The sequence below is a fragment of the Xenia sp. Carnegie-2017 genome, unplaced genomic scaffold (genome assembly GCF_021976095.1).
Source record: "Xenia sp. Carnegie-2017 unplaced genomic scaffold, XeniaSp_v1 HiC_scaffold_13, whole genome shotgun sequence".
Classification (NCBI taxonomy): Eukaryota; Metazoa; Cnidaria; class Anthozoa; order Malacalcyonacea; family Xeniidae; genus Xenia; species Xenia sp. Carnegie-2017.
In genome coordinates this window covers 2483780-2510235 of record NW_025813436.1, presented here as the reverse complement: position 1 = coordinate 2510235, position 26456 = coordinate 2483780, and the positions used below count along the sequence as shown (strand labels likewise).

At 32.9% G+C, this 26456-nt stretch overlaps 1 protein-coding gene across 1 annotated transcript; it reads left to right on the top strand.

Moving 5' to 3' along the window:
• Positions 1-886: 886 nt before the first annotated feature.
• Positions 887-16877, top strand: LOC124449513. The gene is made up of 14 exons (XM_047000459.1): positions 887-1120; positions 3577-3664; positions 5603-6400; positions 6990-7316; positions 8009-8044; positions 8458-8610; positions 12099-12355; positions 13157-13274; positions 13785-13826; positions 14138-14173; positions 15121-15172; positions 15359-15500; positions 15847-16183; positions 16398-16877. Exons 1-14 carry the CDS (start codon positions 1034-1036, stop codon positions 16556-16558), a joined length of 2634 nt encoding a protein of 877 aa, XP_046856415.1. The 5' UTR covers positions 887-1033; the 3' UTR covers positions 16559-16877.
• Positions 16878-26456: the final 9579 nt, after the last annotated feature.

Below are 26456 nucleotides of genomic sequence, written 5' to 3'. Positions count from 1 at the left end.
AGAAACGACTAAGTATTAAGAAAATGCAATCTTCGTATTGATTACTATCTACTGTTTAAATTGATTTTCAAAATTTTGTTTGAACTTTAAAATGAACTTTTCTCCATTGCTTACACTACGAGTTGCAAACACAAGTTGCAAGCGTCGTCAAGAAACGGAACATGATAGAGAAATACAAATATCACTTAAAGGCACAAAACTTTGTCATAGCGTACAGAACCCGTAACTTGTTATTCCCAGTAAAATGTAATTTCGAACTATGGATGTTTATATTTTGTATTAATTCAAAAAGCAGTTGTTAAAATTGTTTGTACTTTACGAATTTTCGGATGAAAGTACAAAAATTTTTAACGTGGTGACCCAAGTCTCCAATCTAAGAAGCCCTTTTTTGGTTCCATAATCTAAAATTAGACAGTTCTAGTAAACATAACGCGACGTCGATGATAACGAGAAAATTGCGTGACGTAGCGTGCTTATATTTCCGGTTAAGTTTAGAACGGCGTTTATGTTGATTTGAGGACGTGAAATAGGTGATTTGACGTTCTTCCCATGGTTTTACTGAATCACGTACATACTAAAAATTATGCAAGTTGCAAGAGAAATTTCTCTCGCACACAGTTAAACATAGCTTTATATTGGGTTTTAGTTTTTTAAAGGATTCATGTTTCCTAATGACAAACTCATAGGCGTTTCTTCTTATTTATTTAAATAGCCTTTTTTATTAACCTTGACTCGTCTGTTTTATACGTGCTCTAAATTTTGTCGTGGGAATTTTTGTGTCATTAGGTAACTGCTAATTTTGACATTCTTCAACGTTGTTTCACCTTTAATGTTAATTATATAATTTCTCCACTTTTAAGGTTACTATATTTTGCTACAAACGAACTATAACGAAAGAATTCAATCAGGAAGTATCACTTTCAATTTGACTGCAAATGTAACAAAGTCTTGTTTAAGTTTTTGGTATCAAAGCTCTGGCAATACGAGTGCTACAAATACTATTGGCGTTTATTTGATCTCAAATGAAAGAGTCATGCTCATGTGGAATGATACGCTAAAGCATGATTTGTTCTGGAACAAAGCTCAGTCAACTGTTAATCTTACTCATGGAAATTATACAGTAAGTAGTGCAATAGAAAATGGATCAAATGCATTAGTCATAAAAAAATTCAAATTTCTTACGTACTGATAAAAGTTCCATTACCAAATTATTTGTTAGATCCTTAATCCTTAAAAGTTAACATACTGTAATCATTTAAATACGTAATGATACCTTTGGATCATTATAGCTAATGTACATAAATCATTTTTAGCAGATGGCAAAAAATTGCTTTGCCAAAATAGAAAAAAAAACTATACAAGCTATAAGTTTGTAAATACATGATAATAGTTACAATAAATTTTTTCCTGATTCTTAGCTATAAACAAAAAACAAAAATGACTGATACTGCTTGGCATCAGGTGCAACAAAAGTGTTACTTGTTTGATTGCTATTTACTGTTTGTGATTCGAAAACTTTTTCGTGCAAGTAGATAAACGGATTTTCAACTAGCTATATTTTTTGTTATACGCTCGCATATTTCTTTTTCGGTGAAAAGAATATTAAAACAAGAGGTTTCCATAATTGAAGCATTATTGCTAATATGCATTCAATATAGACGACGAGTTTTATGAGAAGAGACATGTTTCGACATCTCATGATGCCATCTTTAGTATAAATGAACAATTACATAAATACTACAAAGTTTATATAAAAGTAATGTGATTTATGAAATAAATTTATAAATATAGATAAATCATAACAATAATAAGGAAATTTTAGATAAATTAATGGGTAGCGTGTTACAAACAAATATTGTGTTAAATTAAAAAACTTGAAAATTGAGGTCAGGGCAGTTTTAGTATTGTGCAGTGCTTCTTTGACTTTAAGGGAGAATGTAGTGTCTGCAGCGTCGATGTTTTTAAAGCAAGAGGGTGAATAGTTGGTTTTACATGAGTGATATTTAAGAAAGTGTCGGTAGATATGAGAGTTTTTTCTATTGTGGTATGTTCCTTGATTCTGGTGAATAAATGGCCCAACGTTTCGCCAATATATCGGGAATCACATCCCGTACAATTGAATTCATATACCACCATGTATTTAATGGAGTCAGGGATTGAGTCTTTGAATGAGAAAAGGTTTTTGATTCTGAATGATGTGAAAATTAGTCGAATGCCAATATCGGTACAAAAGCGTTTCATAATGTTCGTAAGTGTGCGCTGTGTGTGTCGTGGGTAATTTACCATGTATGGTAGTTTAAATTATAGATTTGTTATTTTGGAATTTTTGTTTATGTCTCGTTGAAAGCAAATATTTTTATGTTAGGTTTGTATGCTCTGTCGATAAGTATGCGTAGAAGTGCAGTTTTTTATGAAAGTGACGTGAAATCAAAATAGTTCGTCAGAAGTCCTGTGTATGTTGGTTTGTTATATGTAAAGTACTACAGTTGTCATGGGCTTTTGTTTGTAAAATGTCAAGAAATAGCAGTTGATCTTGTTGCTAAGTTTCAAATGAAAATTTAATGTTTGCGTGCTGTATGTTAATGTAATTATAAAACTTTATGGCCTGCTCAGAAAATTTTCAATAAAATAAAAAATGCGTCTGTGCTGTTGTTATTAAAAACAGTTGTGTGAGGTCTGTCTTGCTTATACTTAGCCTGGGGTTGTGAGTGAATATTGCGTCAGTTGCTAGGTTGATAGTCTTAGTAAGTGGTATGTTAGTAAATAGGATTTCAACCTCGTTGGAGATGAAGAATTTTTAACAAGAAGTTTGATGAGTTGAAAGATTAGAGGTCGTCGAAGAAAGTAAAAGAATCTTTTTTAAGAACTGGTCCTCTGGTATAATTGGTGTTAGTATAGAACTATAATACTTAGCTAGATTATAATTGTATGCATTAATTGATGAAACTATGGGTCGTAGTAAACGTAATTGTTCTGGTTCTCATTTTTTGTGTTGTTTTTCTAAACATTCAAAGTCCCAATCCCTGATTCACTTAAATCCATGGTGGTATGTGAATTCAATTGCGCGGGATGTAATTTTCGATACACCGGCGAAACTTCGAGCCATTTATCCACCAGAATCAGGAAACATACCACAACAGACAAAAACTTTCATATTTACCGGCATCTTCTTAAATCTCATTCATGTAAAACCAACTATTCACCCACTTGCTTCAAAATAATCGACACTGCAGACACCTCGTTCTCCCTTAAAATAAAAGAAGCACTCCTTACTAACAACTAAAACTAATTAAACCTAACCTTGATGTTCAAGTTTTTTGATTTAACACAATATTTGGTTTGTAACATGCTTCTAATAATTTATGTCATTTCCTTATCATTGTTAAAATTTATCCATATTTATATATTTATGTCACTGTACATATTACTTTTATATAAACCTTGTATTATTTATGTAATTATTCATTTATACTGAAGATGGCATCATGCGATGTCGAAACATGTTGATTCTCAAAAAACTCGTCGTCTTTATTCGCATTCTAGGGTGTTTTAATAAAAAATTTTCTTGTTTTATAGATAGTCTTAAAAGTACTCGTCGATTCATACCCAGGTTATGTTGCCTTAGATGATATTTCAGTTGTTCTTGGAGAATGTGTCAAACAAGGTAGTTTTTTGAAGGATCTTGATTGTCTTAAGTTACTGTTGCCGTTGTGACTAAGTTCTTAAAAAATGTACAGTAAAGACAGTTCTCTTGTCATTCTGAACCAATAAGGACAATTTTATTTATAAGATTCACGCCAACATTTGAAAACCACTATTTTTCAAATAAATCCCATTTTAAAATAACACATATAACCAAAACATTTACGTGAACAAACTCCACTTGTGACAGACTTTGTAGCATCAACACAATTAATAACTACATAAGATGCGAGAGATGATTAAGTACATGAGAAAGTATAACCACTTATTGACAAGTGCAATTTGCAAACTATTTTAGAAAACAGTTGCTGCTTACAGAAATTATAACACTAACTCTTACCTATGTCCAGTGGCAAAGCTTTCCCGATCTTCTAAACCTAAAATTCAAATTTTCTCAAAATTATTATTCATAGCTTTAGAGAAAACTATTCCATTAACTGTTTTTCTTAATTTTTTTTAAATTTAGAACATCTAGTTTAGTATAGATTTCTGAGAAATCAAATTGACTTTGAAGATAATTACCGCTAAGGTTGTGGAAATGTCAATCAACATCAACACTTACAGTCCTTCTTATAACTCTATACTAACCTACACAAGGACGATCTACATTTGAAAACTAGCAACGATACTCTCGGCTTCAAGCCATTTGTACTTTAACTGTTTTTCCTTACAGAGATTGAGCACAAAAAACATTCTTGTTTTAAGAGTAAAAAACGGGCTTGCTTTGTTTTAAAGATAACTCCAAACCTTACCTCTAGCCATAACCCTTTAGATTGTCAGCTGCTATAAATTTGAATATTTGTCCTATTATCAATATGCCCTTAGTCTCTATACTTTAATATTTCTATCCTTGGGATGTCAGTTTCTTTTTAGTTATTCTAGATCTGAACTTTCCTGGATAAGTGACTTATGAACAATGCCAATATACTTTGAACAGATGTTTATGCTTTAGATAAGATTTGAGAGACGAAAAGTGTTGCGTAATTGCTTGGAAGACATATTAGCACTTATTCCATAAAGAAGACTATAACATAAATCATTCACAATTTTATTTTTTCCTTTTTCAACTTCTTAGCCAATTTGCAAATAAACTTTTGATACCGACACTATTATAAATGTAGGCTATGATGCAACCTAGAAGAAAGTTTACATTAATAAAATTTTACCTCTCAAGTAATTCGATTTCAAGGTTTAAATTGCTTCTGATAAAAAGCTTTTCCAAATACCACTTTATTTATGACTAATTTACTGTAACGAGCCACTTTTTTTAACAAAACTTGAGAAAAATCACGTCATGTAGCAGTTAACAGAAATGTAACATAAAAACAAAATGTTTTACCACTCAAACCCAATGAAATACTGACATTTGACTTTAAAATGCTCATTGTTAGCTTTGAACACCTTTCGATTTTTTCTACCAAACAATTGTTGCTGAAACACTTATTTTAAATACTCATCAGTAATTTTTGGCTTTAATTTTAAGAAGATTTATCTTAATTGGTCGATTAATTAATGCCTTGTCTTGTATAATATGATATTAATATCATTAGTTGCACAATGCAGTTAATATTGGTATAGATCCACGTGAACAACAATAAGCTAGTTTTCCCTAAAGATTAACAGTTATTTATTTTGAAAAATACTATGTATGACTTTTTTGTCAAAGTATAAAATATTTACTTGGATGTAAAACAACTGACGGCATGGCGTCCTTAAAATTGCACTGACCCACTTTTCTCACATGATATTTAACATTATAATTCAAGATAAGTAAACCAAATCAATAAAATGACAAAGCATCCTAGTTTTTTTATTACCGACTAAGTTTTATTACAAATTTATTGACAGAGTAAAATGTTTGTTAACTAACTTTAATAGAAATCTGATGAAAATTTGACAGGTATTTCTTCTCAAATGAGCTCCTGTGGCAAGCGCAAGGTACTCCCTGGATCTCAGTCTCCACAGTCTCTCATTGTAGGAGGAACAGAGGCTACACCAAACTCTTGGCCATGGATAGTTAGTTTGACTCGAAGAGGCTCTATTCATTGTGCAGGATCAATTATTGACAAATATTGGATTTTGACAGCAGCTCATTGTCTTGTACAGTCAACAATACCTGCAACTTTTTTCACCGGAATTACAATAAATGTTGCTGATCATAGAACAGATACAACCAGTGTTTATGAATACTCTTTGACGTCAGTGGCCATGTATATTCATCCTAAATATTACGTAAACGGACCTGTATATTTTGCGGACTATGACGTTGCTTTGATGAAACTTCCGACACCTTTGAACTTTACCGAACGTGTCCAGCCTGTTTGTCTTCCTAGTCGAGATGATATTTTTAATGGAAATGATACATGTTTTGTGATTGGCTGGGGACGTACTGCATCTGGCTCCACTTCTCCATACTTACAACAGGTGAAACTTGATGTTATTAGTCTTCAAGAATGCAATAGTTTTAGCTTTTTTAACGGGAGAGTCTCACCGAGGTCAGTCTGTGGTGGTCGTAGATCAGGTGGAGTCAGTGCTTGTAATGGTGATAGTGGGGGACCCTATCAATGTAAACGCAATAATACTTGGATACAATTAGGGATAGTCTCTTGGGGACGCTCTTGTGTGCAAGCTAGATATTACAGCGTGTTTATGGATGTAAGAAAATTCTTGGAGCCATTTATTGAAACAATTCAAAGAGGTAAAAACAAACTTTATTTCTTTCATAAATTTGGTTCAAAAAAGATCAGTTTTTTTCTCTACAATCAGCAGTAACGAAATATGTTGGATTTTAATGTAGACAACAACTGAACTTATCGCTAATGCGATGGAAGGAATATTAACAGCTCCAAATTCTTTATTAATGTAATGTAAATTTCAGTAGAAAGATTTAAGCACAGAGTAGATTATTGCATAATTATCAGCAACACTTCAAGTGATATCACTGATATACAGAAAAGTATTCTACAAATTGCTTTAGTGTCAAAGATTTTGCTAATATCTTACATTTTGCTAATATTTCAAAGTTTGAGGAAAGATAGACAGAGCTTCTACACAAGCTGTTGAATTTCAGCCAAAAATTTTCTTTCTGTTTTGATTTCGTTTTTCTCTAAGTCAGTTAACACAAATTTACGCTCATTGTACTAGTAACAAACAGGCCTGGTTTGCCACTAAGTTTAAATAGTAAGAAGAAATTTAAATAATATAATGTTAGTTATTCAAGTAGTAATTAATTTGAAATGTAAGTTCAATAAATGAGGTAATATAATTAGCAAGAGTTTCTCTTGTAGGTCAGAACACTAATCTAACCATGTACTACTCAAGAGCAATTGGAGTTGTGTTTCCAAACTTATCAGAACGATATTCTTCGAATCTTTCGGGTATTTTAACGAACAATGGAGAATTTTCTGATATCGATATGGTTGGATATTTTCGAATACTTCCTTATCAGATTGAGCTTGTGAAGAAAACAACCTTACTCGATCTTATTACGGTTTCCGGACAGCAAAATTTAGCTTCAAATACGACGACAATACAACATATTGCTTCTGTTCTTGTCCGATATTTAAGTAGCCTGTATGCTGATTTTAGATCTGGACGATCGGGCAGACGTACTTGTAAGTATACACATGTTAAATTATGCTTTTAAAATACTAGTACGACATAATTTTTTATGAATACTTATATAATTGCATCATTTTTTACCATTCGCCAACGCTATTGTTTATAGTATAAACTAGTTATATACATTTTTAACAAAAGTTAGCATTAATTTGATTATACTATTTGTTAACTATTAGTTATAACTTCACAGGAAGTTATCTTAATATGCACAAGCCGATCTAGCGTTTAGGTATTACAGTGCCGGTGTCGTTTGTAACTGCTGTATATTAATGATAAGGATAATTAAAATTGGGATTTTATTTAATGAAAAAAAATTGACCGTCGTGAACGGAGAAAGGAAGAAACAAGTTGAAATCATAAAACAGTGCAGCAAGCTTTCAAAACATTAATGACATCTTTAAATGATCCGCATTTTTTGTGATGGGGCAAACCTAATGTTTACTCCTTGCTTAAATCAGAATATAAACACTGCTAAGATTGTCGAAACGTTAGTCAGCATCAACACCAACAGTCCTTCTCTGGACTCTACTGACCTAAATGATCTATTTCTACAAACATATAACGATGTTTCTTGGTTTAAACCATTGACTTTATACACACTTTGCTCACATTAACTTCCTAATTAAAAACAGAATTAATTGACTTGTAAAGAGTTTCCTCTAACGATTTATCGTTTGTTTTCCAGTTACACCTGATTCAAATAGTACGATTGGGGGAACTGGTAAGAATTTTACTTTTGAATTTTTTAAGATTTGTGTTTTTAATAAAAAATAGCCTGAAGTTTCTTTGGTAAAAATAAAAATAAAATGATGTTCGTATGAGCATTAATAAAAAGTGTTCCTTTTTTTATGCAAACGTGTTTGTTAAATAGCAGCAATAGAAAAGTCCGTAAAACGCGCATTCATTCGTGTCAAAATATAAATCTTTTGATAAAATTTGGAAAGTATGTTAATCAAAAATCGTATTTTTTCAACTTGGAGCCCATTTATTAAATATTCAAGTTTGAACATATTTTTGATATGTTCATAAACTGTTCTTCTTGTAATAATTTTAATGACGGATTTTGAAACATACAATTCATTAAATTGACAAATTCTAAAAGAGGAGTATGAAAAAAAATTTTCATTTGAGTAGGTAGTTGTTCCTTTGAAGATGGCATTAACAATTCCAGATGCACATGGAAGAATGTTAATTATCCACTTGACAACTTTGATTGGACCATCCATTCCGGCTCAACATCAAGTTCGAATACTGGGCCTAGCTCAGACAGAAGAGGATTGACTACCGGTAAGTCTTTAATTAAAATACATGTTTTAAAACTTATCCTTAAATAAAACATTGAAATTAAATAAAAGAGTCTAAAATGACGAAAGCAACTAAATTTTTGTGAATTCTACAAAAAACGTAGTTGTAATTGCATGTTAAATGCCATTTCAGTTGACATAGCTTTCCAAAATTTTATTCAATTTTCGCAAATGTTTTAAAATAGTATTAATAATGTTATTATTGAGGAGATTGAGTGCAGCTGGGGAAGTATTTTAGCCTAAATTAGTGATATTACTTCAAAGTGGGCAATTACGACATTAATTAGAGTACATAAAAAGAAGCAAACATTAAGCAATTATTCCTATTATTTTCCCTAACACAGCTACATCTACATACACTTTTTCATAAGTTAAGAATGATCATGGAACCACGACTGAGCAACCGTACATTATAAAACTTTCCTAACAAACACCGCTTTAAAACAAGTAATTAGAACAAGTAATTAAGTCAAGTTGAGCTACACTCCAATAAATAAGATGAGAATTTAAGGTCTACTGTACTTTAAGACAAGAAGATTACCTTTTAGACAAACACAAATTCTACATTATCACATAACGGTGCATGATGCATTTAAGGCAAAAGACATCTATTTGTACAGAAAACATTAGTAGTCTTATACAGTGTAAAAGATTACAACAACAAGCCATTGAGAAGATTGGTAAACCTTCTCATATGTTAGTAAATAATAGTGGCGGAAAAAGTCAAGCATTTTTTTCACATTTGTGTACTGCTAGCTGACAAGCAGTGTTGTTATTTGATGCATGAAGCATCAAGTTTGCTGTTCATAACAAATAATTTTACGATCGACAGTATACATTGCCGATTTTTTGTTACTTTGCTAAAACGTTTTTTATGTAATATTTCAATTAATGTAGCCTATTGTAAAAGCATTTCTTGTTTTAACAATGTATATATTATGTTAATGTTGAACAAGACAAAATATTAAGAGGTAGCTAAGAGACAGTAAAAAAAAGGGTACGCATGGTTGAAAATGAATTTGTTTAATTATGTACAAAATAAAAACCACTTACACTTCACGACGAAGATCAACGAAAAATAATTTAAGAAACGCGCATTAGAAGATATATCAAGTACAGAGTATCCATGCTGAAATATCGATCAGTATGGAAAGTACGAACTAAGCACATCAACATTATATTTTACTTCGTTTCTACATCCAGCCGTACCTTACCCTCTTTTTACAAATTTATTCAAAGCTTTTAAATCTGATATGTTACACATTTATTAATCCAATGAAAACTTTTTTGGACACGCGCATATGCATTGATTAAAGAAATTAGCAGCAATACGACGACATAAGCGACAAAGAACGCCAGAAGAGCACCTTGGTTTATTCTCATAAATATACGAATGTTAGTGAACTAAGACGTTGCGGACAATGGTGATGTTAAAAAGGATACGGCGACGTGTCAAACGAAATCCTACTTGTAAAGACCATCTGTTTTAATTTTTTGCACAAAATCTCAATGAGTATTTTATAATATTCTGCAATCAGATGGACATAACAGTTCAAAATTCAATTTTGACAAAAATCAAGCTATTAGGTAGCCCGAAAGTTCAAATAATAGGAATAAAAAATTAAAGTATCACAAGCCGTTCAACTTAGATTCAAATTGAGTACCAGATATTTTAAAAACTAGTTGAAACAGAAAAATAAAGAGAAAGTACAGCGCACTGAAAAGTTAACCAACTAAAACATATCTGGTGTACCAGCAAGAATTCGCTCCAAGACATCTTACAGAGATATCTACGAAATTTCGCGAGAATTAGTAAGTTCAAAGACCACGAATTTAAACTTTATGTTGATTTAGGTGCTAGACAAGTCGCTTCCCCATTAAGATCAGTGCCATGTAATTTGAAAGAAAGTGTTGCAATACACCTCGAAAAGATGACAGTCCAAGAGTTTGCCCAACTGTTTCAATTGTTGAACATCGCAATCATATGTAGAGAAAAACAAAAAATTTTATTCCTGTTTGGTTATTATAACTACTCACATGCAAATAAAGTACACGGAATACCAATAAAACGGATTGTTTCCTGTCAGCTTTTAAAAGGAAACATAAGCATTTCACAAAAGACCCATATTGTTATTAGAAATTACATCATTATGCAGGTAAAAAAATTTGTTTGCATAAATTTGAATGAAAAATTGAAAATGGAACAATAATAATGATATTCATTGCAGAAAGATTACGAAATCCGTTAATCTGGTGAGATTATCTATACAGTTTGAGGCACAAGACGTGTCTTTTAATATGTACGACTCTTTTGTTTGCTATTTATATCATTAAATGTATGGTTCGGTGAGTAATCTTGCAAGCATTGAAAAGCATTTTAAAATGCAAAAATGAGTTTCTCCCGTAATTATCCTTGATCAAATTATGAGGTACAAGCAATGAATTTGTTTAAAGCATCAGTTTGTAGCTCATCAAACAAATCTTAACAAACGCAACAATTAAGGCAATGAATATCTTTCATGATGTATTATAGATATGCCCAGAGGATATATCACAAATATGCTCAGAAATAATTTATCTACTGAAACATATTTACCTAGAAGTAATGATAGCAAGGTTCTTGGTTGGTAAACCAAATACTGAACTTATGCAAAAATCTCTCTAGTACATAGATATTTCACATGGTATAGTCTTCCTAACAATATAATTAAAGAAAAATTTGATTAATTTTTTTTATATAATGCAGTCAAGCCCATGTCGTTTTATTTACACTTTCCAAAAGTACAAAAAAATTGATGAAATGCTCACTTCATTACTATCCTACATACTTTTTACGTCTCTAGTAGAAATCAACTGATTGTCATTGGCATTTTACAAACAGTCTTTGCATCCCTTAATACCTAAATTTATCAAAGTGCAAAAAAAGCAATATTTGCCTAGGATAGATATATATTTGAGAAAATCACCACTCTGGTCAAATGTCAATTTTGCATAAATCGACATTTATGATAATGAATACAAAGAGATTGAATTTTTTATTTTCAAAGTAAAAATCACGTGAAAGAAAAAAGGACACTTAATTAACTCTAATCATGCACTATTTAAGAATGATTGACATTGTTTTGTTGACATACAATGGACTTTATTTACCCCTAGCTTCCTTCGAAACACGTTTTCAACCATATTTTGTCATTTTTGACATTAGAACTATGTCGACACTGCCATTTTAGGGGGGTCTTGATTCGGGACTTTCTTCTCAGATTAAGGAATTTGCACATACGTCATGTTATTTGTAATGGTTACTTTACCCAAAAACAATTGAGATCAATTCCAGTAAATGAAATGCATACAAATCCTTATGCAGGTTTATGACTAAAACATAATTTGAAAAAAATGGTAGTTTCAAAAAACGAGAGTGTTGTTAAAAAAAACAAAACAAAGTTTCTTGACTTGCTTAAATTTGTCTTTTAGGAAAATACATTTACATTGAAACATCAAGTCCCCGTATGTTGGGTGATAAAGCTTGGTTGGTTAGCAACTATTTTAATACAACAACCAGATGTTTTACATTTTGGTATCATATGTATGGATCAACAATTGGTTCTCTTAATATATACCAACAATATATGGGAGGTAGATTAAAGCTGTTATGGACGTTAAGTGGCAATAGAGGAAATCAATGGTCCAGAGCTCAAGTTACAACCAACTTTACCGAAGCAAAAACGAGGGTGATTATAAATATCAATGTTCTCAAACTCGTCATAACAGAGTACAAAAACGCTTAGTTTTAACATTGAAAGCTATTTAGATTTCTGAAAGGGTTGAACGGGAGATGAGAAGATAAACAGTTCCAAGAAAAATTTTCAATTGTTTGTTCTCACAGTTCATAAATAATTTTATCCTCTTCCTTAACTCTTCAACCAGTTAAATGTTTGGCAGTAGCGTTTCCCCAGAAAATCATTTTTCTATCCCTTTTAAATTTTTTTATCGTGTAACGTCTTTTAAATTTTGGATGCTGATGTAGAATTATAAAGGAGTATTAATGTCTTAAAACTTATATCCATGTTACAAATGTTACAACTTATATCCCTGTAAGCCACGTGTCTTCAGACCAAAATTTCGTTTGTTCTCAATCATTACATTGCAAATCAACTTTTTGGCTGCCCTTCGCGGTTTCAAAAACATCGTTCTTACTTTTCATCATATCATTTCTACCCACTTTCTATTAAAAGATCAAACAATCTATACTAGCAACTAAACTTAATGTTGCATGTTTTTATTCACCTATGACTCTAAGACTCAGCGCACTTATAAATTAAAACTGCTCATTTGGCAATGAAAAGTGAAAAAAATGCATATATCTAACATTAAATTACTAAAGTGCATAATCGTTTTTGAGTACACTTTGCATACTACTTTGTAAAAGTTTGAATATGTAATAAAGTAAACAATGTCTATCTGAATCACCGAACAGCATATTATCTTACTAAAATCTTGCTAAAACCTTGCTTGAAAATTTTTTTTTGCAGATCATCGTTGAAGGTGTCCGTGGCTCCAGCTATACGGGTGATATTGCTCTAGATGATTTTGTTTTTCTTAATGGTTCATGTGATATCCATCCCACATATGCTGAACCTCGTCTTATCAGTAAGTAATTTTATATAATGACGAGTTTTACTGGCTTAAATACAAAATTACTTGATATTTAAGATGTATTTCTCGTGTTTTCTATGCAAAAAAAGGACTACAATGGCATTGTTTTGATGTATGAATAAAAGTTTTAATAAATTTTAATCGTTGTTAACCAGACAAACTATCCCTAAACAACCATTAAAAATTGGCGTAAATGTCAATAAAAAAACGGTTTTTGAAAAGAAAAGCTTTGACTTGTACGTAAAACATTGTTTTTTAAAGAATTAAAAGATTTAATGAACTTTGTTTTGTCTCTTTTCGTTTTAGCAATTGCTACGAGCATTGTAACATTGTAACCATGTAGCATTCTTGAACACAGATCTTAAGAATTCCCTATAGTTATCAAATTCATTAACTTTTAAATCAAAAAAGTAATTTTTATCAAAAATCGTATTAGATGTTGTATAGAGATGTCGCATGTTCCTTTTACTTTTAATCGATTCTCCATAAAATTTCAATTTTTAGATACTACAGCAACCATTTACCCAACTCCGACGATTTCCTACCGTAAGTATATATAAAAATTTAAAAGTTTATTTGTTACTCTTTACAAGTCGTGTTTCAAATGAAGAGCATACGTCTTTTAATTTTATCTCTTACCCATACTTTACCCTCATGCAATCATCTATTATAGTACGAGTTTCTTATTTGTGAATCTTTTATCATGATTTTAAATCCATAAAATTTTGCTTGTTAAAAACAAAAGGGATGTTTCAATTTTTTATACAAAGTACATAGCAGTTCTGTTTAAAGTAAATGCAGAACTTGAAATATAATGACAATTGAGAGACAATATATCTGTACTCTTTGTTCTACAGCCACACCTACCACAACAACCACAATTGGTGCAAATGGTAAGGGTCGTACTTTTGTATTTGTTTATATTAAACTTTTAATTAATGTGTAATAATAATTTAAGTGTGTGTATGTTACTTAAAGCTGTGGTCATTTTTTAAATAATTCAATTTAGTTATTATTTTAAAAACAAATCCTTTGAAATTTATTTCTTTGAAATTTATCTGATGAGGAGTTTTGAATCGCTTCCATTTGCCTAAATTATTTAACGCTTGGCTGAATCCCGGCTACCCGGGCTTATGTAATCAGCCCCCAATACAATTTAAACATGTTTACTGCTCTTGCTTTTCTGAAATCATTGTAGATTTATTCAATTTTCAAATCTTATATACTATGCTCTTGGTTTTATGTGTTTTGGTGTGCTAAAATGAAATACGTCCACATTTAATTTCTGATTGAATTTCTACAGTTTCATACATCATTCAGTAGTACAAGCTTAAAATACGTCCATTTTTTTGTTCTTTAAAATTACGTATTTTATCAACTGATAGTACCATTTAGTTCCTCAGTTTTAAGGTTGAAACATCTGAGTAATTCGTGAAATTTGTAGTGTTTAGTATATAGTATTAATTATAGAGTTATAGTTGTATATTTCAATTAAATTTTTTAAAAACAGTATAAATACACATTGGTAATAATAGTCATACTTAGCGACTGTGAGTGTGATTAATAGTAACGAGATTGTGTGTGTTTAACTGGACAAAAATGCAGAAAATAAGTCCAAAATTGTAATGTGCTTTTATGTCAGTATTTAGCTTTTATTTTTTATTTAAATATTTATAGTATTTTTTCATACAACACATGAAAGCTTTGATAAACGTCTATTATTTTACTAATATGGCAAACCACGAGAATAATCAATGCTGATTTTTAATTAAGACAAGAATCAGAGTTTGTTGCTATATGTGCATTAATTTTTGAAACTATACAACTCTTTTGCCTTAAGGACCAACTTTATTTGACGATTGTGTCGAAGCCCATGAGAAATCTTGTTCAAGGTAAAAATATTTGAAAATAGAAAATTTATGTATATATCATCTAGTTTAATTTTTGTTGCTGAAAAATTACGTTTACATCAACGCACTGCATTTCTATTTTATATGGTCATTTGCACATAGTATTTATTATCTTTTTTACTTAGTTTTGTTCATTTGAAGAATTACTTTTTAAAATTACTTTACTAGCGATGAAAAAAAATACTATCTCAAATCACGAAACGATTTGGGTTATGATGAAACGGAATGTCATATAGGTGGTAGCATAAACCTTGGATGTACTGGTATCGGATGGACATTTCTTGGAAACATAAGTGGAAGCTCCTCATCAGTAAGTCATGATACACTTTTATAGATTATGTTTTTTACTTCAAGTATAATCCTCTTTTAAGCACGACTAAATTCATTATGTTGAAACATTTTTTTCTAGCTGTCGTTGTTTTTTTGATTACATACTTAAGCAGCAACTTAAATTGTTCCTAACTCTCAGCTGTAGCTCTAAATTTTTTGAGAAATAAATATTTCGCCTTTTAACGTATCGTGTTGTCTTTCAACCTAAATATTATACTCATAAAATGGTTTTCTATGATAGCAAAAGTTACTGCAACGCCAAGTCTCAGAGAAATATTATCATGATCCCGAAAGGTGAGAATATAGCTGTATTTTTTGCTTTATAGAGCTCAACAAATTACGAGTCGAGAATTTGGCAGTCAAAAGAAGACGAACAAACAAACTTTAATTCTCAATTTTGGAGTGCCAGTGTCTCCACTATTTGTCTGCAGACATACTACGGCTTTATGCAAATTTCAGTTTCAGCACCATCTGCTCGTAGTTTATTTTTCGGTCAAAAGCTCTTGAACATTTCAGCATCATATTTTTTAACTTCTTTTACAAAACTATGGATGCACACACAGCTGCCAAATTTTTCATCGGGATGTTACGATAGTGGATTCAACGTTGGAGATGTAAATTTCATTCAGGCTCGTTTTGGTATTGTTTCTGTTAACAGACCAGGTAAAAAAACTTTTAAAAAAGGATTGTTTGACAAACTCCATCTACATTTAAAGGTTTTAAAATAAAAATATTTTGTTAATACTGCCTCCCCTTTGAGTTTATTGGTACTCAACACAAATTTAGGCGGATAAGTTGCAAGAATAATTGAAATTAATTTTAAAAGATCAGTCTTCACTTCTAAAGTAACTGCAAATTTGTGTTTTCTCTGTTTTAGGATGTAATAATACTGTTGCTCAAGCCATTGGTGTAGGAATAAAAATACCTGGGAGGAAGAATATCAGTGTTAACGGTGTGGTTACCAATGTAATGTCACTTAATTTTGCTTCCTACCTAGACTTTAGCTTTTATGTTCGTTCCCGTCCTCCTAGAACTTAGTTTTTGATTCTTAGTTTTAATCTGCTATTATGCCGCCTGCACTTACTTATGTGATTCCAATATAGCTAATTTAGTCTATTGCCTATGATAAATTTTTTTGTAAGTTAGATTTATAAGCACAACACCACTTGTTCATTTTAAAAAATGTTAGACTTATCTTCCACAACAAAAGACACTAAAGTAAAAAAAGCACTGAAATGAAGCGTATCAGTTTTATGTCTAGTAAATGAATATTGTGCTAGTTAATTTAGAAATAATATAATATGATGTATCTACTTATAAATAATGGTTATGCCTTAATAAACATAGTCATCACAAATAGTATTGTGCTTATGGTATGATTTGCGACAGTGTAAAACAGTGGCATAAAACTGTAGGTATAATATAATAAAATATAGATTGCTGACGTATGAATACCGGCTGTGGCCATCTTGAATAACTAAGATGGCGGAACAAGAGGGCAAAAGGTTTATAGAGTTTTTGCACGCTCGTCACCAATATGTAAAAAATTTGACTGATCGCCATTATGTAGGAGTGAAGAGAGGTGCGGTAGTATAATTTACTATTATATCGACCAAGTTTTTTCTCAATTTATTGCGTCATTGCATGGTTTTAAGTCATTCAAACGTCAGGGTCTGAGCAAAAGGACCTTTCCTTTTGCCAAACGGACAAAATCATAAGGAAATTCGACAAAGAAACGGAGATTTTGTAAGTGAAACGTATGAAGAGATGACTTGCGTACGACCATTTAAGGTCGAACCCAATTTTTTTTTATCATTAAATTTTCGTCCTGTAATCGTTTGGATTTCATCATCAAAATTATGTTTTATGCCTCATTAGTAAACAGATCAGTAGTTAAAAACATCTAGAATTATAACTGGCTCACTGATAAGCGGGATGGCTCGACTGGTTCGACCGATAACGGAGTTCAAGAACGCTTATTTAAGCCATTCCATTAGTCAATAGCCAGATGAGTGGACGATCTGGAATAATCTCGACCGATAAGCGGGGTGGCCGGACCTATAAGTGAGTCTAATTGCTATCTTGTAATTGGTTCGTTTAAATTTTTGTCTAACTGTGATCGGTTTGACCGATTTTGACTGATAGCCAACTGAACTAACATAGTCAAGCTCACTGTCTGAATTGAATGTTTGATCGTTTCATAGTAATTTTCTAAAGCATGATAGAAACTAAACTACAATCAAATGTAATTTATGGAAATCGTTTACAAATTCATATATTGACATGAATGCTGCTGTCCAAAATGTGAATTTTTTCAAGAGGGTGAAAAGTTTATGGATGAATTGTAAATGCTTGGCAAAGACGATCACGCAAGTGACATTTCAGTCATTGTGTTCAATAGCAAGCCAACTTAGTTTTGAGTTTTCTCAGCAGAAATTTACATCCAAAATCGTAAGTAAAGGACAACTGAAGTGTATGCATGAATGTAAAATATCAAAGTCTATTTATGCAAGTATGTGATGCGATTTATGTCAATATGGCGTATGGTAAGCAGATTGATGCTTCTAAAATTGTTGTTAACGAGGACTTTTAGCTATGATTTCTTTAGTGCTTGGGGAATTGTGGCCGTTATATGGCAGCGAAATCCTACATTCCAGCAAATATATTTCAATGGACAAAAAATCTGTAGCCATAAGGCTCCATACTATTATTTACTTTATCATAAGCAAATGTTTGGGGCTTTTCAGTTTATGATCATTGATCATTTAATCATTGGACTGTTACACTAAACATTGTTTAAGATTTGAGATAACTAACATTGATTACACGAGAAGCTGTTTACTATAACCTGTGATTTTGAGTCTTTTCTGATCAATGAAGTTTTTTATTTTGACAATTTGGCTGAAATGGTATTAAACCTTAGTATTTCACACACATGAAATTTTGTCCCATGTCACAAATTGTCCCCTTTTCTAACTGAACACCTCACGTAGAGATGTCAAGATGTGTTGATCTATGGCTCATACCAGATTGTTTGCCATAAATTCCAAATGGCTATTGATGTATAAAAAGCATTTTCTATAAAGTAAAAATGTGTTCCTATGCTGTGGCGGATCCAGTGTACGTCAAAATAAATCATAGCTCCTCAATTTGAAACTCAAATTACTTTCAGAAAAATACTATTGGTTTTTAGTTTCTTAAGAATATAATTTCACCAATGGATTAGCCTCTAAGGTGTTTAGAAATGTAAATATACGCCAAAATGTGCTGCAGTAATTTATTTTGACGTACTCTGGATCCGCCACTGTTCCTATGTATGCAGATAAACCTTGAAATTTGGCAAAACAGAAAAGTATTTTTTATGATCACTAGGCAATTTTTCATAGGTAGTCATCGTAATTTCTAAACTAAATTATTTCTGATTTACATTTAAACGAGCTTTGATCATTTGAAATGATATTTATCATAACTAGTAAGCATGACACATGAACCAACTTTAACATTCATGTAATTATATGATTAAAGGCAAGTTGGTTACATTCTGTTTGTATTGCCAAATACAATGCTACTGGTGATTGCTATATAGCACACCTTGCATATACTTAAAGAAGATAATAGTCTAGTGAATTGCCTAATAAACATTAATTGCATTAAGCTGTCTTCAACTGCAAATTTTCACTCTGATAATTTTTGCTTAATCTTTGAGTTTTTTCTCAAAAGGTGAATTTGCTGGCACTGTATGTGGAGATGGGTAAAGGTTATAAAAAACTTTAATGGTTTGAAGTCTGAGCTTTTCTACATCTATGAACTGTCCCTTGTAGTACCAAATTTCTAACTTAGCTCATTACATAGAGGTTTGAATGGGGGTCTCTAGGGGGGTCTATGCCTGACAACTTGGTAGAAATTTTTAAAGACAATATCTTTTTTGGATTAGCATTATTGTAAATTAAATTTTATGTTTCTAGACAAGCTAATGAGCCGTATATTTGTCATGATAATGAGCCTAAATATTTGGCAAAACATTCAAGTATTTCTCACTTCAGTATATTTTGAAAAAAACGTATGCAAAATGTTTTGTATTTACGAAAAAACGATGCTAGCAAAATACATTTTGTATTGCTCTGAAACACTGAAAATGGCATTTCCATGGCTCCAAAATTCAAAATTTCCAAAGAGAGAATGCCACGTACCCCAGGTGAGTAGTGCCTCCGACATTTTATGAGTGATTTTTGAAAAATCCTAGATCCTCCTCTGCGAGGGTTGTGCAAAATAGTTTACAATCAATTAGTAGCATTTTGGCAAAAATTAGTATAGATTTTTAAACAGCAATAGCATTATATAATGATATTTTGAGTTCTGTTTTTAGAACTCAGCAAATTTAAATTGTTGTCTTATCATGTATTCAACAGAACTTCCAGAACTAATACATGGCAAACAGCAAATTAAATTAGCTATCGACTTGCCCTAGGACACTTTCTCATGCTTCAAGTCGCTTTAATCAATAAAGATAGTTGTAATAACTTGGGCACAATACATTCACTGCCCAATTTCCAACTGACGAATAATGACTTGTGTCGTGTTATTTTTGTTTGAAATTGCCATATCAAAAGTTGCTTTCATGTGAATTTTTTACTTATTCATGTACATACATTTCCTGGAAAGTATCAGAAGGTGTAACCTACCTCTCTAACCACAACAGCTGTCACATGAACTGTCAAGGAAGTGTTCTTTTACAGACGGTCAGAGCTCTCGTATCAAATGGATCAAAATCGGTTCCAGCACGACACCGGAAGCCAAAGGTCTTATATTCGAAGGTCACTTTAAGGCCGGTTTAGGTTCAATTCAATTGGCGAAGAGACACTTCACTTAAATACTTTTGGCCAAAGCAAGAGTAAACAAGAATGCTGCGAAGTGTCCAAGGTTAGCATTGAAAACAAGAGTAGAGGTGAGGTAGTAGAGATTACAGCAATTACATTTCCTACAATATGTGCACCGCTTCCTACAAGAATAAATATAGACAAGTATCCACATCTCCATGGTTTATAACTTGCAGACTTTGATTCTTCTGATGACAATGGTAGCTGTGATTCAATCGACATCTTGATAGGAGCTGATCATTATTGGGACGTAGTCACTGGTGATATTGTACGAGGAGAAAATGGTGCGACAGTGATGAGCAGCAAATTGGGATGGCTTTGTCTGCATTATCATCACAAAAATCAAACAAACATACTCTGAACAGCCTCATTTTAGCAGCCGATTGCCTTAATAATTCTCCTGTCGTAACCGAAAGGGATGAGTTAACAATATCATTGAAGCGTTTTTGGGAAACTGAGAGCGTTGGCATTGACTCATTTGACTCAGAGAACTCACCCGAGGAACAAGATTTCGTGCGAAATATTCGATTGGAACACGCTACGAAGTTGGTCTGCCATGGAAAAATGATCATGTAAAAATTGATGTCGATTACGAACTCTGTCATAATGGATTGAGATCATTGCATCGAAAACTGCTAAAGGATCCACAAAGACTTGAGGAATATAATAATGGCATTACAGAACATTTGGCAGTAGATAAAGTAGAAAGGGTTATGGCATCTGATAAGAGTTGTGGTAAAATTCACTAACTTCACAGTTAATGGCCAAGGGTGGATTCAACTTGCAAAAATGGAACTCCAATTCCAGTAACAGTGAAGTCTATCGAGGCGTTAGAAGGTAGAAGAATTTGAGGTTGATTGGTGACAAATCAAGTGTTACTCAAGATGATCAGTCCTTTACAAAGTCAACAGTTGCAAAAGAGTCACTGCTCAAGGGAACCCACTCAGGTCGAGGTACTAGGAATGGTGTGGGATACGGCTGAGGACACATTTTTGTTCAATTTGACTGAAATAATAGTGTACGCCAATTTATTACCTGTCACAAAGCGATCGTTGTTAAAATGGTCATCTAAAATCTTCGATCACCTTGGATTCTTGTCTCCTTTTACGATAAGGCTGAGGATTCTGTTTCAAATCATGTGCTTGGATAGACTGGGATGGGACTAAGAACATTATGGCCTTCTACGTGAACAGTGGAACGTTTTATTGTCAGAGTTAAGGTTTCTAAGTGGCGTTCGTGTACCGAGGTGCTATTATCTACCCCCAACCGAAATACGTTACTACACAAGTTCATGGATTCAGTGATGCACCTGAAGGTGCAATTGGTGCTGTTGTCTATGTAAGAAAAAGCCAATGAGAACTGTACAATTGAATGGTACCAATGGCTTCAAAGACAAAGGTCGCACCAGTGAAAAAGCAAACGATTCCCCGTTTAGAAATGGTGGCAACGACTGCACTAGCGAAGTTAGTAGAGTCTTTGTTAAAGGCACTCAAGTGGAGTCTGGAAGTTTTCTACTGGGTTGACTCGATGACAGAACTTCACTGGATACGAAACGATTGAGTATGGAAACCATTCGTGCAGCATCAAATGAGCAAGATTCGAAATATTTCGTTGACGGAATCTTGAAACTTTGTCCTGGATCACTTAATCCTGCAGATTTGCCCTCACGAGGCATTTCAATGGACCCAACTTCATGGCAAGGGGCTAAGAAGAGTGGCCAAAACGTCCATTTGGCAACCTCTCACAAAGTGCCAAAGTTCTAAGGGAAATTGTGAAAGAGCATCCGAATGTCGTGAGATCACTTGTCTCAAATGAAATCGAACAACGAGCCATGCCAGATCTTAAAAAAGCCATCGTCGACATTACTCGTTATAGCTTCATGACGAAACTTTTTCGAATAACTGCTTATGTAATGAGATTCATCAACATGTTAAAGAAGATGCCACGGTGCAAGCGAACAACAAACAAACTCACAACATCAGAAAAACTCCTCCAGCTCTTCCTGTTAGCAAAGTGTCGTATGATCCCCCTTTCACTAACGTAGGTTGGGACTTTGCCGGACCGTTGTTCATACGAATAATCGGATAATCTTACAAATGTGTATATTCTATTGTTTGCATGTGCGTCTACTAGAGCCATTCATCTGGAGCTCACTCTTTCCTTAAGCATTTTAGTCTTTCTCCGCGCGTTCCGCTGATACGCTAGTCGACGAGCACTGCCAGCTCTTCTTATATCTGATAATGCTTAGACTTTTCGAGCTGCATGCTTATAAAGTCGCAAGTCATGTCGTTCTGAGGAAGTGTTATGCTCTCTTGCAAACCATCAGATTACATGGCAATTTATCGTCGAAAAGGCCCCTTGGTGGGGATGCTTCTGGGAACGTTTGATTCGAAGCGTGAAACGTCCGTTGCGAAAGGTAATTGGTAGAACCAATCTAACCTATGACGAATTGCATACTATTGTGGTTGTAATTGAGGGCATAAGAAATGCCCCACCCCCAACCTACGTGTACGACGATGAAGAAGCTGTATCTCATCCGCTAAGCACATGGTGTATGGAAGACGAATAACGACCATTTTGAAATTCAGAGCATCTATCAATCTTTGACGAGAAAGGCAAAACATCACAAAAAATTTCTGCAACGTTTTACTCTTCAATGGACAAACGAGTATCTTTTAGCCTTACGAGAGCAATACGCTTCAAATTGAAGAGGTAATCAAAATTCCGAATTAGCAGTTGTTGATATCATCAACGATCTTTTCGCAACGATCAAACAAAACGTATCTTTTGGAAGGTGGCGGAAGTTGAACAATTGTTACAAGGTGACGATGGATTCACACGAGCTGCACAAGTCAGTGTCCTTCGTGAGACTCTGGTCATTCACACTTGTTGCGACGTTCTCTCAGGCAACTTATTCCAATCGAGGTTCATCAGAAAGAAGAAATTTACGAAAGTGTAGTATGCGATAAGAACAGTCAAGAAGAACAAGTGCTTCGTCCAACTGAGCGGCCGCAGCGCAGCGCAAGAATAACAGGACAATTGCCAAGATTGCAGAATACAAATAAGTTCTTAACAACTGTACATTCTTAGCAAAAAATAGTTTTGTTTTTTGTTTTGTTTGTTGACAACATTTTGTTGTGTCAACCCTGTAGATTGTTAAAAAGATTGATGAAAAAGATAGTTCAGTGCATGAGGAGATTAGACTGATAATTATAAATGCTAAATAGAAAGAAAAACATGTCAATCATACGTTAGTGAAATATACAAATAGAAAGCCAATACATCTTGTTTATTCCGTCCAAAGATTTGTGAGTATATTTCGAACGATCATAAAATAGGACGTGAGCGAACATAAACATGAAAAATGAACGAAAGAAGCAAAATTCACAATAGATCCATTGATAACAACACCCAGGGGCGGATCTAGGATTTTTCAAACATCAGTCATAAAACGTCGAAGGCGCTACGCACCTGGGGGGGGTCTGAGGCATTCTCCCCTGAGAAATTTTGAATTTCAGAGCCTTGAAAATGCCATTTTCAGCGTTTTAGAGCAATACAAAATGTATTTATGGGCATCGTTTTTGCGTAAAAACAAAACATTTTGCTTACGTTTTTTTCAAAAAAAAAAATGAAGTGAACAATACTTGAATGTTTTGCCAAATATTTAGGCTCATTATCATGCCAAATATATGGCTCATTAGCATGTCTAGGAACGTAAAATTTATTTTACAATAATGCTATTTAAAAACAGATATAGTCTTTAAAAATTTCTACCAAGTTGTCAGGCATAGACCCCCCTAGAGACCCCCATTCAAACCTCTATGTAATGAATTTAGTTAAGTTAGAAATTTGGTACTACAAGTGACAGTTCATAGATATAGAAAAGCTCAGACTTCAAACCATGCAAGTTTATTGTAACCCTTTACCCATCTCCACATCAGTGCCAGCAAATTCACCTTTTGAGAAAAAACTCAAAATTTTTTTCTGCCAAAGGTTAAGCAAAAATTATCAGAGTGAAAATTTGCAGTTAAGGACAGCTTAATGCCATAAATGTTTATTAGGCATTTCACTAGACTATTATCTCCTGTAAGTATATGCAAGGTGTGCTATATAGCAATCACTAGTAGCATTGTATTTGCAAATACAAACAGAATGTAACCAACATGTCTTTAATTATATAATTACATGAATGTTAAAATTGTTTCATGTGTCATGCTTACTGGTTATGATAAATATCTTTTCATATGATCAAAGCTTGTTTAAATGTAAATCAGAAATAATTTAGCTTAGAAATTATAATGATCATCAGAAAATTTACCTAGTGATCATGAAAAATACTTTGCTGTTTTTCCAAATTTCAAGGTTTATCTGCATACATAGAAAGGCATTTTTACTTTATAGAAAATGCTTTTCATACATCAATAGCCCTTTGGAATTTATGGCAAACAATCTGGTATGAGCCGTAGATTAACACACCTTTACATCTCTACATGAGGTGTTCAGTTAGAAAAGGGACAATATGTGACATGGGACAACATTCCATGTATGTGAAATACTCAGGTTTAATACCATTCCAGTCAAATTGTCAAAATAAAAAGCTTCATGGATCAGAAGACTCAAAATCACAGGTTATAGTAAACAGCTTCTCATGTAATCAATGTTAGTTTTCTCAAATCTTAAACAATATGTAGTATAACTGTCCAATGATTGAATGATCAATGATCATAAACTGAAAAACCCCAAACATTTGTTTATGATAAAGTAAATAATAGTATGGCGCCTTATGGCTACAGATTTTTTGTCCATTGAAATATATTTGCAGGAATGTAGGATTTCGCTGCCGTATAACGGCCACGATTCCCAAGCACTAAAGAAATCATAGCTAAAAGTCCTTTGGCAACAACAATTTTAGAAGCATCAATCTGCTTACCATACGCCATATTGACATAAATCGCATCACACACTCGCATAATTGACTTTGATATATTACATTCATGCATACACTTCACTTTTCCTTTACTTACGATTTTGGATGTAAATTTCTGCTGATAAAACTCAAAACAATGTTGGCTTTCTTTTGAACATCAATGACTGAAATGTCGCTCGCGAGATCGTCTTTGCCAAGCATTTAAAATTTATCCATAAATTTCCACCCTCTTGAAAAAATTCACATTTTGGACAGCAGCATTCATGTCAATATATGAATTTGTAAAAGATTTCCATAAATTCCATCTGATTGTAGTTTAGTTTCTATCATGCTTATAAAAATTACTATAAAACGATCAAACATTCAATTCAGACAGTGAGCTTGACTATGTTAGTTCAGTTGGCTATCAGTCGAAATCCGTCAAACCAATCACAATAAAGCAAAAATTCAAATGAACCAATTGTAAGATAGCAATTGGACTCCCTTATACGTCCGGCCACCCTTATTATCAGTCGAGACCATTCCAGAGTGTCCACTGATCTGGCTATTGACCAATAAAATAAGCGTTTTTGACCTTCATAGACTCCTTTATCCGTCGAACCAGTCAAGCCACCCCGCTTATCAGTCGGTTATTCCAGGTCAATTAAAATTCAACTGATCTGGTTACCAAGGAGATATTCATTAGATTAGTCATTAGTTTTCAATAATAAATAATGCGGGATTTTTATCACGAAGTAAATGCGATAAGAAAATAAGAATAATTAATGAATTTTTAATTAATATGAATAGGTAATTTTTGAATTTCAAACATCAGTCGCGCGACGGATTTGACATACTCTAGATCCGCCCCTGACAACACCATTTATGCTGACAGAATTTTTTCTTTGTATTTTCTTTCCAACACCAAAGGCTTGTGGTGAAGTATTATCGCATCCTAAATATCAAAAGGTAATTAACATTACTTAGAGAATTAGTTTCAACAATTGCATGCACATAAGAAGTTGAAATTATCTACCCATTAATAAGGTTTATGAAGAAAAAAGCTTTTAATTTCGCAAAACCTTCCAGTGAACAATAAGCTAACTTGAGTACTTGCCCAGTTCATCAACTAATAGCAAATTAAATATATGGC